The sequence below is a fragment of the Mauremys mutica genome, chromosome 9 (genome assembly GCF_020497125.1).
Source record: "Mauremys mutica isolate MM-2020 ecotype Southern chromosome 9, ASM2049712v1, whole genome shotgun sequence".
NCBI lineage: Eukaryota > Metazoa > Chordata > Testudines > Geoemydidae > Mauremys > Mauremys mutica.
The window spans coordinates 82,401,005-82,418,398 of NC_059080.1; the positions used below are offsets into that span (position 1 = coordinate 82,401,005).

The following is a 17,394-nucleotide window of genomic DNA, read 5'->3' on the forward strand; positions in this document are numbered from 1 at the left end:
GCGGGAACTATGGGATAGCTACAGAATAGCTACCCACAGTGCAACGCTCCAGAAATCGATGCTAGCCTCGGGCACCACCGATTTAATGTGCTTAGTGTGGCCGCGTGCACTCGATTTTATACAATCTGTTTTACTAAACCGGTTTATGTAAAATTGGAATAATCCCGTAGTGTAGACGTACCCAAATATATCTAGTACATTAACACATAACAGTATAGTACACAAGAGCAAAAGTGTATCTCACATGAACCCAGGCTGTGCTATACCAAAGTACATGAAAGGTGTCCTCTTTTGGCAGTTATTTTTACCTAACAGTAATATGTGAAAACCACATACCCCCATTTTGGGACTTAGCCAGTTGTGCAAATTTATTTGGGGAGGAAAAAAAATCCTTTTCCTTTCTTTCCTCGGCAGGCGATGTGTTTATCCTGAATTTTTTGTAATAATTACTGAATGTACATTGTGAGAGGAAAATTGAAAAGATCGCTATTATCATAAATCCTAATTTTTTTTTGTTGCTAGCGAGACTAAAGGTCAACAATAACATTACTATAGTAGCTACAAACTTTAAATTTTGTACTGTAATTACCATGGCCATTTTAGGTTTGTGGAAACAAATTGCAAAGTTACACCCTAACAATATTGGATATATCATATTGTAAGACATGACGGTCTTTTCTCATCTGAGCCTTTACTTATTTCACGTATTTTTGATCTTACTCATTAATGCAATGTTATTGAAAAATGCTGTATGCTTAATAAGATCCAGCCTTTACATTATTGTAGTAGAAGAGAAACTGTTCTTTACCATTACATACCAGAAGGCCTAATGTGGTGACAAAAGGTGAATTGAAAAGATAAAATGAAAACTATTTGAATCTGAACGTAATGCCCCGATGAACTAGATTTTGTGTGTGTGTAGGGGGGCATTTATCACAGAAATCAGTTTTCTTTATTTTTTACCTTTTGAAGTCCCATGCTGCTTTTGGTTTTCTGAAGATTAGATGCCACTATTCTGTGATGTCACTGACACTGTTGGTTGCAAAGATTCTTCTGTTATCTGAGAGTAATGCAGTTGGGACTACCTTCTGAACCAGGAATTGCTACAGCATTTTAAAAAGGGGTTGAAAACCATTTTTTAAAAAGCAAAGCAATTTCTGTGCTCAGGACTGCCATCCCTACCCCACATAGTATGGTTAGTAGGGGTCAGACAAAACAAAATCTGTGACATATTACCCTCCACAAAATCTGCATGACTAATAAGGAAGAAACCAAGAAAGGGCAAACTTAGGCTGAGCATCAGAAAAATCTTAATAGAGGTACTTATCCTTGGAATAGCTTTCATAGGGAGCTATTGGAATCATGCAGCCTGAACTTGCAAACTTAGACTGGCCAAAACAATAACATATTGTAGGGAACAGTCCTACAGAGACAGAGAGATGGGGTGGATGACTTAATCCATTGGTGGTCCATGGAGCTACATCTGTCCCTTTGAATTCCTTTTGAATCGTGTGTGCATTTTCAAGCCATGACACTTCTTACTATTGTAGTCTAGACTAGGAATCTCTCAATGTTTCCAGAGGCTTTTTGACATGCTATAGAAAAAGAGCACCTTCTGAACCTTGGGTAACAGTTTAATGATAAATGTGTCTTTTGTGTAAATTGAACTGTGATCAGAATTGCGGGTGGCACCAAAATTAGAGGGGTAGCAAGTACATGGGACACAATAAAATTATTAGGTCCCCTGGAATGATTAGCAGAGTGGTTGCCACTGGCAACGGAAGGACATTTGGCCCCTTTGATATGAAAGAAGGCCTATGGAGAGGAACTAAACAGAACAGACACACAGTGAGGTTTTTTACCCACGAAAGTTTATGCCCAAATAAATCTGTTAGTCTTTAAGGTGCCACCGGACTCCTTGTTGTTTTTGTGGATACCGACTAACTTGGCTACTCCCTGATACTTGACAAAATGGGGTATCTAACCACAAGCCATACCAGTCATATTAAAGTACATTTTTCATTGTGTCCTAATGCTACTTTCTCATGTAACCAGGCACTAGAGTTGCCACACAGAACGGCTGAATTTGGGTCTGGGAGGTTGAAAAGGAGTGATACATGAGCACCTCAGTATTTAGACTCATTAGCTCAGTCTTTTCTATGAATAACTTCTTTGGTTCTGTCCTACCACATTTTCATACTCTCACCCAGATATTGAGAATTTAGCTCAGAACTGATTTTTAGCTTCCACATTACCATTAAGAGTATGGAAATTGTTGATGCAATGACAATAATCCGCTATTGGGAATGTAAGTACAGGAGTAAATTAAGTGGTGTGTAATGGTTTCTACCAATCTTAAATTTAGTGTGTGTTTGTATATGAAATAATACATAACGTGCAAATGTATACAAAGAGTTGTTTTAATAATATTACCGTTTATTGTAAATCTTATCTTTCTTTTCAGTCTCTTGCTGAACAGGCCAAAGCTAGATTGCAGTTGGTTCTTGAAGCGGCTGGTAAGTGATACTACATAAATATGTAATAGAAAGTAATAATTTTACTGCATTGTTTATAATATCACTAAATTGAAACCTGTGTCCCAGCTGATTTTGACCCCCTCACTTTGGCAAACATTGAATCTTTTCCCCACCCGTCTCCCACTTACATTTCTAATTAGACCAACACAATGTGGCTGTTCTCATTTGTATACCATCGTCGACAGCGTCTAAATTGTTCTGGGACATGGAAATAAGTGTGTGGTATTTATCTGCTGCAGAAGAACTAGCATGTGAATTTCAGATGTTTTTGCTGTCATGGTTCTGGTTTTTGTTTGTTTTATGGGTTGCAAAAAAAGTGTGTGTGGTGGGGGATTCTGTAAAAACCTTCTTTAAAGAGGTGCAGATTCTTGGCCTGAACTACATTTCTGTGCCCTGTTAAAGGTTCTCTTACTTTCTGCAGTATCACATTGTCCCAGGCATGCAAGAAGAAAGATAAGACACAAGGAATGAGGTTTGTTTAAGCCACAGCTTTATTAACTGATCTGTGAGCTATCTGGCAATAACTTGTACAGTGCAATCTGTTGAATGTGGTGGAGGACTGCTGTCATCCCTCCACACCTGGTCCTATTACAGTAACTCCTACAGCCCTTCTCAAGTATGAGGGTTAAGGGGCTGAGGAAAAGGGGTTGTCTCCTCACTGTACCAGACATTAGGTGTACCAAGTTCTCCAGCTGCTTTGGAGGATGCCTTCCCCCCAAGTCCACTTCCAGTTCTGGCTTATCAGGGAACTGTACCCCTATTGAATGAGTATCTGTGTTGGATACCTGCCATCAGAGGCACCAGCAGTTAGCGTGGCTGACTTTGCCCCAGCCCTGCCAGATTCCCAGATTGTTAACCATTCCGTTAGAAAGGTGTATTATTTCTTCCTTGAACAACTCTGGTGCTGGTTATACAATTTTGCGATGGGCAGTCACCAACATTTCTGACTCCCATAATTTAGCCACTTGTCAATTTACCCCTCTCATGGCCTTGTCCACCTGTGATATCCTTACAGCTCCCCTGCCAAACCCTCTGCTTTGGCATCTCATGCCAATTATAGTTACCCTGACTCGACTCCTAAACTTTGTCCTATCCCAAGGTTTTTGTCCTTTGTCCTTTACTGAATCTCCAGATGGTTTCCCCCTAGCTGCACACTGATCCATTCACGTGGCCCCTCTCTGACCAATGAACATATAAGAGGGCATCCGCTGACCTCAGAATGTGTTCCTCCAACCAACTCAGAGCTGCTGCTGATCCAGCACGTAATGGCTCCCAGACCATTGAAAAGGGGCTTATATGTCCTCCTCCTGTTGCTCAGAAGACAATGGGCTTCTACAGAGCTCCTGACTCCCCAGCTACACACCTACCTCTCCACACCAACCACAAGAATCTGGCTCTTGTGAGGGGGAAAAAGACAGGAACCCCCTGCTGCTTCTGAGACTGTGGGGATGCATTTCTCAATGCTATTTTAATACCTGGGAAATGTTACTTTTGCCTACTGGTTTTGCCCTTTTATGCTTGGCAAATATGGCCTTATATTTCTTCTGTTCAAAAATCAACATGGCTACCTCTACTAAGAATTAAAATTGTACTTACTGTCTTGGATTAGGAGGGATGACAAAGGCAAGAGGTGTCAGCAGTTGATTGGTTAGTTCTGTGGATGGGAATTCCTGAGGGTAGTAGTCAGAGCACTGGGGGTTGTGTGATGGCTGTACGCTTGTAAAGACTATACAGTCATTATGCAGATCAGTCCTTCTTAGTCAATAATAGCACAGAAAAGTGCATGAACAGTCCTGAGACTGTTTCTGTACAGTACCCCAGTGCTCTGACTCAGGCAATTCCGTTTCAATATCCTCATGGACATGCAGGACTTTGGACATGTGTGAAACAATTAGAACACACACCTTAGAGAATATTAAATTGTTAATTAGTGAATATTTTAAATACTACATCTATGGGTAAGAACCCATTTTACTTGGGTATAAATTAAGGTGGTGAACAGTATAACGGGTCCAATTATGGTGTTGCAACCTGAAAATTAAGAGTTCTCAGTGAAGCTTTGTAAGGTGCTCTCTAGCATAATTATAAACAATGCAACTATAGCTAGATTTAATAAGATATCTTATTTCCATTAAATCAACAAAATATATCAATGATTTTGTAGTACAGATGCAAATAAAATAGAAGAAATATGTAAACCTTAGTAAGTATGCACAAATTACTCTGCTTTGAATATTTGTTTTGTGTTCCATTTTGTTTTTAGCACAAGTATATACTTTTGTTAAAAGCATAAGATCAAATTTTCAAAGTGGCGACTGGATTTGGGTTCCCCAATTTTTCAGTGCCCAACTCAATACCTGTGTTCTGACTGTCAGACATGCTGATCACCTGCAACTGTACTTCTATAAAATAAGTACTAGGTGTCTGAAGCTGGGTATCCAGAGCCAGAGGCTACTTTGGAAATTTTTTGCCTAAGATTTTGTTTTATATTGCAGAAGAGTGTTGGTGAATATTTTCATTGGCATTTGTTTAATAATTTCAATGAATTGAATGTTGTTCAGAGGTGTTTTCCTTGATTGCTTCAGCATTTGTGTAGTGTACTCAAAAAGGGCTAGAAGATTCATATGTAATCATATTTGCAATTTTACTGCAGTCCTACTTAGTCCCTAGACCTTACACTTGTTGTTTTTTTCCATATACAACTTTTTGTTGTTTTTAGTGCACAAAAATAGGAGAACTTTCAGAATTCTTACAAATGTTATCAGTAAGTATGCATGCTGTGCAATAATTTCAGGTCTTCAATTTTAATTTGTATTGTCTTATCTGTTTCATAGATTTAATTGTAAAATATACTTTACAAGTAATCAGTCTTTTTTTCTTCTTCCTTTTGGGGTGCTTTTTTCCTAAAGGGAAGTACTACTTTTGATATTTCCAGCAAATATTCACATTTTTCAATAATGCAACTAGCATCTTATATTTCATAGTTTCAAATGTATGCATTATTCTCCATATCTTTTAATATGTCTTTGAAGCATATAATTATAAAATAGATGTGACAGCACAGACCTCAAAAAGTGCAATTTGTTTATACTACTCACAGCTGTCACACCTCATTTTTTAATTTAACACCTTGAAAATGTATTAACAATACCATGAGTTGTATATCATCATGACCTGGGTCCTGTGGATTTCAAGAGACATTTAAAATGGTTGTGACACTTTATAATTTTAAAAATTCACAGCTGGACACTGAAGTTTAAATTGGAGGTGCAAATTGCTTATGGATGACTTGAGAGAGCTTTAATGTATTTGTTTATCTTAACATTTGAAATGTAGGGAAAATCCCTTTTCCTGTCCATATTTTAATGCTGAAAATGGAAAATCAAAAAAACCTATAAAACTATAAAATCCTGCTCTGTTGTTTGTTCTTGGTCAATTAAGAATGAAGTTGACAACATTGTTGTGAGAAGGGTGTGGAGAAAGGCTATTGACTTTTTCATTCATTCATTTTTTTGGTTTAAAGCAAAATGAGAACTTTTTACCGTTATATCATTTATATAAAGTCCTTCTGTGCCAGAATTTTACCAAGCAATATTTTTCAGTACAACTATTATAGCCTTCATTGCTGTAATGTGATACTCTGTTTTGAGAGAGCTATTTTCAATACTGAAAATACAACTAGTTCAACTTTTTAGAATAATAACCTGGGGGCCAGGTACTAGTCCAGGTTTCAACAGTACTTGTTTGTTGCAGTATTACTGTAGTTTGTGTTTATAGTTACTGTTGTCACATCACTTTTTATAAATTATCTAGCTTTGTAATATTTATAGTGCATTGAAAACTGTCCACGGATTTTTTTTAAATAGACTGAACATTGTTGCTTTTCAAGGATTTGACAATCCATGTGTTTGCCAAAGTTGTTCAACAACAGTTATTTCAGTATAATGTCAATACTTATAGTAGGCTATATCTGAATATGGTGCAGCTTTAAAACTTAAGTTTGGTGACAATAAACAAAAATGATTTTGCCTTTTATACACTACAGTAAATCCTCACTTAACGTTGTAGTTATGTTCTTGAAAAATGTGACTTTAAGCAAAAAGATGTTAAGTGAATCCAATTTCCCCATAAGAATTAATGTAAATAGGGGGGTTAGGTTCCAGGGAAAAACTTTTTGCCAGACAAAAGACATTATATAGATATAGAGTATATGTTTTAAACAATTTTAAACATCAGCAATGATGATTGTGAAGCTTGGTTCAGGTGGTGGAGTCAGAGGGTGAAAAAGTGTGGATCATTCAGCTGCTGCTCTTGCTGTTCTTTTCAAAGTGCCTCCAGCTCTACCCCAGGTCCTTCCCCACTCGACCCCCTGCCCCCGAGCCTGCTGAGTTCTTGCTCCTCCCCCTCCCACTCCAGAGCCTCCTGAATGCCGCAAAACAGCTGATTACTGCAGGCAGAAGGCGCGGGGAGGGAGAGAGGAGTTGCTGATCCAGCTGCCGGCGGGCAGGAGACACTGAGGGGAGCTGATAGGGGGGCTGCCGGTCCACCCTGGTTCCAAGCCCCACAGCCAAACAATGTTATAAGCAAACATTGCACAACTTTTAAATAAATATGTTCTCTAATAGATCAGCAAAGTAACAACGTTAACTGGGACGACGTTAAGTGATGAGTTACTGTATATAGATATTCCAGATCAGTTTGGATTCTTCAGAAAAATTCATTTCTTTACTATATTTACCTTCTTTCTGCTAACCCACAGACTTACTGATTTAACCACTGTGCACATTCTGTATAATGTAATGTATATACAGCATCAACTGTACAATAATACGTTAAGCTACAAATGTAACCAGAAAGATTGAATTAGAACATAGTGTATATTTGCAGCTAAGGGTAGGTCCATACTTACCCGCCGGGTCGACGCGGAAAGTTCGACTTCTCGGAGTTCGAACTATCGCGTCTAATGTAGACGCGATAGTTCGAACGCCGAACACGCTCCCGTCGATTCCGGAACTCCACCACCGCAAACGGCGGTGGCGGAGTCGACGGGGGAGCCGCGGAGTTCGATCCCGCGGCGTCTGGACAGGTAGGAAATTCGAACTAAGGTAGTTCGACTTCAGCAACGCTATTCGCGTAGCTGAAGTCGCGTACCTTAGTTCGACCTCCCCGCCCCCCGTAGTGTAGACCAGGCCTAAGTTGAGCTAGTGTTGCCATTGCATTTTATTTCATTCTGAGAAAAAGAAATGGCTTCCAGTTAATAAAGTTGGCATTTAAGCTGTCCCACTTGAGCTTTTGAGGTTAATCCCTCATTAGGGTTATTTTCTCTAAAAATTAAATTATACTAGAACATGATCTTGAGGACTTAGGTGTACATACATATTAAACACAAAGTTGCAGTGGTGATAGCAGTGCTGACCGACCACCAGCTGACAAGATGTTAAGCTCTGCATGCCCTTGTCTACACTAACTGCAGTCTTGGTTAACATAACTGCTCATGGTCATGTTCTGCTATAGCCCAATTTTCTAGTGAAGACAAGCCCAGTGAGGTGGATGACCTGGAGGAGGAGTGAGTTTTCACTTTTATTGCTGCTACTAGGAGAGTTGTTTCTCCAAATCTAGATTAATAGTACAGCAACACATCTGCTTGCTTTGGGATGGCTGTATTGTTTAATGGAAAAAGACATATGTAATTTTTATGAACGTTTAAAATTAGCAAAGTATTGAAGAAAGCAAAGAAATTGCAGAGACTAAAATTGTGGAATCAATGATTATTTATGCAACATACCATAAATATCTCTTTTGAGGAGTTCCAGATTCATTTAGGCATTTCAGTAACAGCCCTTTTGCCTGAAGGCAAGGCTGAGAAGATGAGAATCTTCACGATGAGATCTCATTAACAATTTAGAAATGACAACTGCTGACCATGTTCAGGAGTAATTTTTAATTGTTTATACCTTTTTGTTTTAACACTTACCTCTAAACCAAGGAAATGGAATAGATATCAATGAGGACTGTTCCGAACCAAGTTTAAAGTTTCAGTGCTTTTTTCTTTTCTGAAGCTTGATATGGAAAAGTGTGCGTGTGTGAACACACACATACACACACACACACACAAATGTTTGCAAAGGGAAAAGGGTTTTTTTCAAAGTTCAAAATTTCTAAAAAGATTTTGCTCAAAAAACAAAAAATAGAGAGAAATTAGCTTTGGGCATAAGCCAAACATAGAAAATTTCAACCCAAAAGGTGAATATTATTTTGTAAAGTTTGAGTGTGAAAATGGGGATTGTAATAGACACTGGTTTGCTGTGTCTCTCGCTCTTCTTTTTTTTTTTTTTAAACTGTAATGGGTGCTGATTATGCCTAACCTATAGTTCTCTAGCTGTATTTTATTTTTGTCAACCTGAGTTTCCAGAAAAGATCAGAGTTAGGCTAGTAAAAATGGATTTAATGCTAAATTCATGCCAATTACTAGAAAGACGCAACTGTGTTCTAATTAACTACAGACAATAATCCGTAGAGGCATTTTCACACGAGAGGGGACTTCAAAAAGAACATTCCATACAAAAAGTTTACATCGCCACTAATGTACCATATTCCTTTTTCTTTTGTTTTAGGTAAAATATTTGTGTTTAAGACTTTTTCTCTTCACAATCTGGAGGATTTTACTTGATCCTTCATTGAAGTCATAATATTTTGTTTGGCATGGAAAATTGTAATGTACAAGTTTAGAAATGTGATATCCTGTGGAATTAAACAGGAGAAGGAAACTGATATGTTGAAATACAATAATATTTAGTATTTATAGCATATAAGGCTTGAAAACTCTTTACAAATGTTAATGATTTATAATCCCATACAAATGATATGGCCAAAGTTTACCAACTTTGATGCCTAAGGTAAGCTGCATACAAAAATAATTTGTGGTTTGTTTTTTTTTAAGAACTACAGAGCACTCATAGGACCCGTTCACCATGCACAATTTCAGTGGGAATTGTAGGTGCTCAGAATTTCTAAAAAATCCATGTTTAGTGCCTAACTTTAGTGCCTAACTTTGATTTGTATCCTTTAAAGTAAAAATGTAGTAAAAGGGGGATGAAAAGAGATGGAGTTACTTTTCACTGATATTTAAAAGTTTTTTTCTGACTTCCAGTTATTGCCACAAGCGGGTTGTCTGGCTAAATGTTTAATAATTACCTACATTAGCCACAACATTCATTTTTTAAACCTTTGTAGTAAGATATCGCCCCCAAGAAGCCTTTGTATTCTTAAATTGTGTTGGTTGGTTGGTTTGCCATACGGTTCATGTTAAATCAATCTAGTTTCTCTGTCAGTATAGATTAATGAGTCTGTATCTGTGTTCTGAGTAAACCAGGCAGTAGCTGAAGTCACTTAAGTACTCTACATTAATTGTTTTAAGAAACTAATTTTGGTTTATAAAAACTGTCTTTCAATAGAGATTATTGGTCACAGCTATACATTTATATTTGTGTGACTTTTATTTACTTATCTTTCTTAATATTTAAATAAGAGAGAGCCTTTTTAGCATAGTCTAACAATATCACAGCAACTTACCATGTTTGAGCAGATGTTAAGCAGGCAGTAGTTGAATGTTAATTTTGAGAGGGTGGTATGTTTAAGCCTATCTGAAGTATGTTGCATGTGGGCTTTCCAGACTTAGTTACAATGCTGTGTCTCTTGGGAGAATTTTAAAGCTAAACCTCTTTCTTTTCGTCACTCTATATGGACTCTCTCAAGTCAGTATAAAGCAGATCATCCCTAGGCTAAAGCTCTTCAGCTTTTGTTATTGGGCTCTGTAGACTTGTAATTAGGCCTCCTGGCAGGCCTTGCAGGCCAGTTAATGGTCATATGGAGTTTCTATGAGGCAGACTGGCTTTGTATAAATCCTTCGTAGGAATACGTTTATGGGTCACTTCCTACCAGGACCATGCTTTGTCCCTGTGCCCCACGGGCTGACAGGGAGCAGGTTCCCTTGACCATGGACAGCTCAGTTTGCTACTCACAATCTACTCAGCTAATCCCCAGTGTAAACAGAGGATTTAGCAGAGCTTCTGTCACTTACAGTTGCCAAACCACTTGGGTGTCTGTGATTTCTTTCCCAGACTTCATTACTGAAAGAGAAGAGTATAAGGTTTAGCCTTGTTTGTATATTAAATATGCACTATTTCTTTTCAGTAGTTTTAAGAAAAAAGTTCAAGAGGTGTGTGTGTGTGTGTGTGTGTGTGTATAGTCTTACTAAAAACATTGAAATAAGATTAAAATAAATTAAAATCTGATAGGTTGTGCTATAAAAAGTTTGTATACGGCATCCATGCATTTTCATAAAATATGGATGGATGCTTTAATGTAAATATACTGATATGAAATAGCATATGGACATTTTGAACCATTAATCTTACTGTTCACACAAAAGTAGCTCTGAAAAATTTTCTGTAGTGATAAATAAAATTCTCTTTTTCTCCATATAAAGATGATTACAAAAGGTGATTGATCTGGATTTTCAAAGGTCTAGAGTTGAAATGGGTGACTGATCTATTTTTGGAATCAGCATTTCAATCTATTGCTAAAAGAGCATGCAAAAACACAGTATTTTTATGGTCAGAATTGTTGAGGGAGTTTAAAGGAGACTTCAGAACTGAGCTGTTAATATGACATTAGTAATAAGCTAAAAACTGATTAATAGAATTCTTAAGGATCTTACATTGTTTGACAGAAATTCTGTATGTTTTAGCATTTAACTCATTATCCTCTGCTTACAGTCAGTTTCCCTCTTTTTGTTCTCTGTGGCACACATCTTATATTTTTCTTTTTATTCTTTTAAAAGAATTCAGTGGAAAATTATAAATATACTGGTGTTAGCTAGTGTAAAAATGCAAATATTGGAGGATATTTGTTGCATGGTTTTTTTCAGTTGTTTTCATTATATATTTCTTCTTAGGGAAAACAAATCTTTATTTGTCCTAGCCTTATCTATTAAATAAATGGTCAAATATTCTGCACTCTGTGGTACCAAAATAGCCCATGACAGATGTGGCTGAAAGGACCACATACGTAGACTCTATGATTTTAGTCTGGTGGAACTAATAGGATCACTCATTACTTTATAGATTCTTGCTTTTCTTTTCTTTAATGAAAACTGTTTAGTTAAAAAGGCTGGCCTTTATTTTGCTCTTTCTCTGGCTATGGAAAGATACTAAATAGGGCATGAGGTAGCAAATATGAAAACATTTAAACTTTCCTTTTAATTGTAGTTATATTGAGAAATTACTGATTTTTAAATACAATGATGAACTTTTTATGTTTGTAATGGCTTTGTTGGTTAGAGTAGTGTTTTGTGTAGCTCTGCGTAGGGGAACACCATAAATCCTTCCTATTTTTTAGCCTTACGTTATATTTAAAGTAGCACTTTTAGAAGACTCAGTAAATTGTGTGTGTATATACAGAGGGTGTAATAGCATATAAAGTATGTTACATATTTTATGGAATTTTAAAATAGTATTATAAATAATCCCATTGAAAGAAATAGCAAGAACCTAAAACAGTTATATGACTCAAATTTCTTTTATTTCTTGTGCTTTCAGGTAGGTATCTTTGATAAGTGTCTATTGAAATTTTACTCAATAAAATATCAGTTCTGTCAAGAAACACATGGTGATGCAGAAACAAATAACCATATAAGCCAAGAATGCTTTGATATAAGGCTTTAAGGATTTTTTGGATAGCAACTCTTGAGTCAAGATAATGAGAACATGACATTGGGACATATGCAGATAATGAAAGACACATGAACACATAAGAACTGATGCACCTCTGTGGGCACAGGCAGGTACAATTTTAAGCTACTTGCACCAGTAGCACAAGCTGCACCCAAGGAGGATCGAGCAGTGCTGCTACTGCCTTCTCCCAGGAATTCCACCAAGAGATGGCAGCTTTAAACTCTGGAGGAAACGCCACAGGACTCCAGCTGGTGAAGGCTGTCTAGGAGATGTGTTGACACTGAGGAGGTGCTCTGATTGCTGTTTCCACCCCACCCCAGTCTGCCACTCCAACTTTATGAGCTGCTCTAGCTGACTCCAGGTGGCTTTTGTAGCTAAAATCACCTTCCTTCCTCTGTCCAGGTGGACTTTCCACCACTGGGTTTACAGCCTGTGTTTTGCTGCTGGAATAAATGCTCCACAGACTACAAAATTGCATTTTCAGAACTGTCCAAGAAGCAGTTCACATTCTGCTCTATTAATGAGGGTAAACTACTTAAATTCTGTGTATTAACCTCAGAATAAAGATTTAAGGTCAGAGCTCATGAAACAATGGAAAGTTTCTCCTGGTGAGTTTGGGCTGCTTCCCTTCATTCATAAAAGTTTCTTCTTCAAGTAGATGCAGTTTTGTATTCTACTTAGGTCTGTGTGCGCCCAGTGTGCCAGAGCCAGAGATTTTTACCTAGCAGTACCCGTAGAGGGGTGGCACTCGCACTTCATGGTCATAGCTCCTCCCTGGCTATATGAGGTGGAGCCACCCTGATCCCCTCCTCCCCCCAACCCCCACCAGTTCCTTCTTACCCTGCATGGCTGGAGTCAGAACTCTGTGTGGTTTTTCAACTTCACAGTCGTCTTTTCAGTGACTTTTTTCTAGTTGTATCCCTATTATAGAGTTAGACAGACTTAGTGTGTGTTAGTTGTACTTTGTGTTCCTCGTGATGCCATTACTAGAATTTAAATATTGTCCATCATGTATGGGGGCCCTCTCCAATAACGATCCCCACGTGCGTTGCTTGCATCTAGACAAAGTCCACGTGAAGGAGTGGTGTTTGATTTACAGATCATTCACAAAATGGACTCGGGTGGCAAGGGATCTTCATCTGAAACAGCACCTGCTTAAGCAGGTCACGTGGCCTGCTTTGGCACTGAGGCCCTCATCAAATTGCAGATCGCCCTCTGATTTGGACAGTGCTGCTGCTTCGTGTCCTGGAGCTGGCACTTCTCCAGAAAGACAGAGGAATTGTTTCCCATTAAGTGTACTGAGGAAAAGGTCTCATAAGACCAACAAGACAGATCCCGTGGGGACTTGTCTCCCTCCTCCAGAAGGAGCATGGATCAGCTCAGGGTGAAGGTGGATACATTGGATGGAGCAGGTCCCATCAACTACTCCCTGGAACTGCACAGAAAGGCAGAGACCCTGTGCTGCTGACTCTCATTCTGGCCCCAGGGCATCCATTGACTCCAGTACTGATGAGGATGATGCCAGCTACAGCTGTTCTGTGCTAGTGGCATATCAGGCCGCAGCGGACCTCCTCTGCCTTTCTGTCCTGACCTCTGTTGGTCCAGGACTTTGTCAGGGCTGCATCCTTTTTAGCCCCATTGGCTGGGCAGGCCACTGAACCTATGGGTCTGTCGGTGCCATGCCCTGACATTTCCCTTCCACACTCAGTGGAAAAGGGGTCAGTAATGGACTCGACAGAAGGGGACCTCCTTAGCACCTGGAATGTCTTTGGTATCTCCGTGGCTGGTGCCACCATGTTGCGGTGGCAGCAATGAACACCTTCCACTTTGATGCTATTAGTTACTTTGGTACTGATGCTGACTTTGGGGTTGACACTGCTCCTAGCACTAGAAACAATGGAGGTGTGTTTGTTGCCAGTGGTATTGTTTCTATCCTCAGCACCAGCCCCCTCGTCATTCTGGGCTATGGAGGAGTTGAACCAGCTGCTCACACCCTTGGGGCTCTCCCCATTGCTATCCCCTGAAGTCTGGGACTTCTCAGTGTCTGAGTTTGGATCTTACTCTTCCCCGCTCTCCATCACCTCAGCGAGAGCCATTCATGGAGCACTATAGGTACCAGAATTGGCACTGGTCCCAGGGTTGGGACGGGGGCCCCTGTCCTGGTGCCTACTGGCCAACAATGCCCTATCCGTATTAGTGGTCTCTCTAGAATCCATGGGCTGCTCTTTGGTCATGGAGGTCTCACTCCTCATCTTGTTTAAAGCCAAAATCACCAGCTAGGTCTGTGGCAGTGACTATTGATCCACCACAGGTCGAGGTACTGGTGAACTTTCCCCTTGAAGGAGCCTCCAGAGTCATCCCACCTGGGCCCATTAGCCCTGGAGCAGGATCCTGCTCTGGCACAGTTAAGTACCTCGTCCTTGACTCCGGGCAATTCCAAGGTGCCAAGCTCTTCCTGCCCTTCAGTACCTAGGATTTCAAGGCATACTAGGACCTGTTGTAGAGCATGGCTGCTTCTATGGGTTTTTAAGCAGAGTTCCTGCAGGAGAACACACACAAGTTAGTCATATGCTGCAGCTGTTTGCCCTTGGAAGAGTCACCCTATTAATGATGCGCTCCTTGAGCCTGCTTAAGTCCTCTTGAGCATGCCAGCTTTGGTACAACTTGCAGCTGAATGCATGGAAAAGCACTCCTTCATTCCCATGCAGAGATGTGAGAGTTTTAATTCCCATCCAGCCCCAAATTCCTTCGTAGTAACCGTGGTGAACAATAGACAGGACAGCTTTAAGTCCACTGCCAACGAGAAGGAGTCTAAGCGAATGGACTTGATTGGCAGGAAGATTTACACCTCTTCTTCCTTGCAGATATGAATTGCTAATCAGCCAAAACTGTTGTCCAAATACGACTTTATCAATTGGATGGCTATGTCTAAATTCATGGAAAAGCTGCCCAAGGCCTCAAGGGAGGAATTTGGGGCATTTGTCACTGAAGGCTACTTGGTGGCTAAGACTTCTTTGCCATCTTCGCTGGATGTCTCGGATACTTCAGCCAGAGTGATGGTTTCTGTGATGACCATGAAGAGGTCTTCCTGGCTATAGAATTCAGGCATTTCTCTCAATGTCCTCCCTTGGACGTTGAGGATTTGCCCTTCGATCGTCAGGCATTGTTCTTGGATAAAACAGATGAGACTCTGCACTCCTTCAAGGACTCCAGGGCTACCCGTTGGGTGTATACACTGGCAAGGACCCCCTCACAAGGTATTGCTCCTTGAGCAGATTCACTCTCTGCTTGCATTGGAAGCTTGTGGTGGAGGAGGTTCCACCAGATCACCTGGGTCAAGGTTTCTATTCCTGGTACTTTCTGGTGCCCAAATCCAAGAAAGGAATAAGACCCATTCTTGATCTTCGCAGCCTCAACAAATATATCAGGTATGTGAGGTTCCAAATGGTCACTCTATCGACTGTCCTCCCTGTATTGTCTTAGAATGACTGGTTTGCTGCCCTGGACTTTCAGGATGCCTACTTTCATGTGGTGATTTTGCTGAGCTGCAGAAAAATCCTTGATTTGTCATAGTGGAACACCATTTCCAGTATATGGCACTTCCCTTTCACCTCCATCCTGCCTCATGGATTTTTGCCAAATATATAGCCATCATCATGGCATAGCCCAGAAAGAAAGAGAGAAAGAGATCCATATCTTCATGTATTCGGATAACTGATTACAGAGCTGCTAATCCAGAGAGGAAGTCCTTTCTCACGTCAATGGCACACTGCATTTGCTTGAGCATCAGGATCTCATCCTAAACACCGGGAAGTCAACTTTGTTTCCTACTCAGAAAATAGAGTTAATTGTGGCCCTAACAGATTCTACAAGTGTGAGAGCATTTCTGTCAGCTGTTTTTAGGTGACTCGCCACCTCGGCAGTCTCAGCCTTCTGCAACAGTTTGGGTGTGCCTGAGGCTTTTCCGCCACATGTCTGCTTGTAAGCATGTCTGCATTCTGGAGATTCAATTCGCAAGGCTGCATCTTCATCCCCCCGAAATGTGGCTCAGGCCAGTTTACTGTCTGACTCTTCATTCCTTGGACATATGGGTCCCTTTTTCTCCACTGGTCCTGGACTCCTTAGAGTGATGGAGGCTTCTTGAGAATATTCAGGACATTCCTTTCAACTGGCCCTTACCAATCAGGAATGTTGTCACCAGTGCCTCCCTGATGGGCTGGGGAGCCCATCTGGGGTTGCTAAAAGTCCAAGATGTGTCATTGGAGCAGGTGTCTTCTCTGCATATCAATGTGCTGGAGCTTTGGGCCATTTACAAGTGTCACACTTGTTGGGTCCATATTGGGCTCAGTGGTTCACATATTTATTGACAATACCACTGTGATGTATTTTGTGAACAAGGAAGGAGGAGCACACTCCAGGATGCTCTGCCAAGAGGTAATCATTGCATTGTGGCGTGTATCACTCCAATAGCCAACTACTTGCCTGGGGTTCAGAATCACCTTGCGGACCATCTCAGCAGTATTTTTTTGCTGAGTCATGAGCGGTCTCTGAAGACAAGCATCCTTGGGACTATCTTCATAACCTGGGACATTCTGACAATCAACCTGTTTGCTACAAGGGACAACAGGACAGAAAATGTCACCTGGTCTGCTCTGCCAAAGGGGGCCTCACTCCAGGTTCCCTGTCAGAAACATTCCATCTCAGCTGGTAAGCGGCTCTCTTCTATGCCTTTCCCGTGATCCTAGTCATCTGACAGGTCATCTTCAAGCTGAAGGTGGGTCGCACCAAGTTCTTTCTCGTTGCTCTGGCATGGCCATGGCCATGCTGGTTCTTTGACTTTCTTGCACTGCCATTCAGCCTCCCATACCGCTTCCTCTCTATGCCGACCTACTCACATCAGAGCCACACCTTGCACCCTGTGCTCCGCTTCCTGCATCTCAAGGCGTGGCTGCTGCGTGGCTGAATGGGGAGGAAGACCAGTGTTCAGTGGCTGTTCAACAGATTCTACTCAACAATAGAAAGTCCTCTATCAAGATGGCGTCTTGGGCAAAATGGAAACTGTTTTCCATGTGATTTTTGACCCAGGGAATTCAACCAATGCTGGCTCCATCCAGGACATCTTG

The 17,394-nt window shown here is 40.5% G+C and overlaps 1 protein-coding gene across 5 annotated transcripts in view; it reads left to right on the plus strand.

Moving 5' to 3' along the window:
- Window positions 1–17,394, plus strand: part of RSRC1 (arginine and serine rich coiled-coil 1) — a 392,168-nt gene that overhangs the window by 207,153 nt on the left and 167,621 nt on the right. For all 5 annotated transcript variants that reach the window (XM_045031597.1, XM_045031596.1, XM_045031595.1 and 2 more), the window contains one exon: window positions 2,465–2,516. In XM_045031597.1, the coding sequence (XP_044887532.1) occupies window positions 2,465–2,516 (52 nt within the window). The remainder of the gene's footprint in view (window positions 1–2,464; window positions 2,517–17,394) is intronic.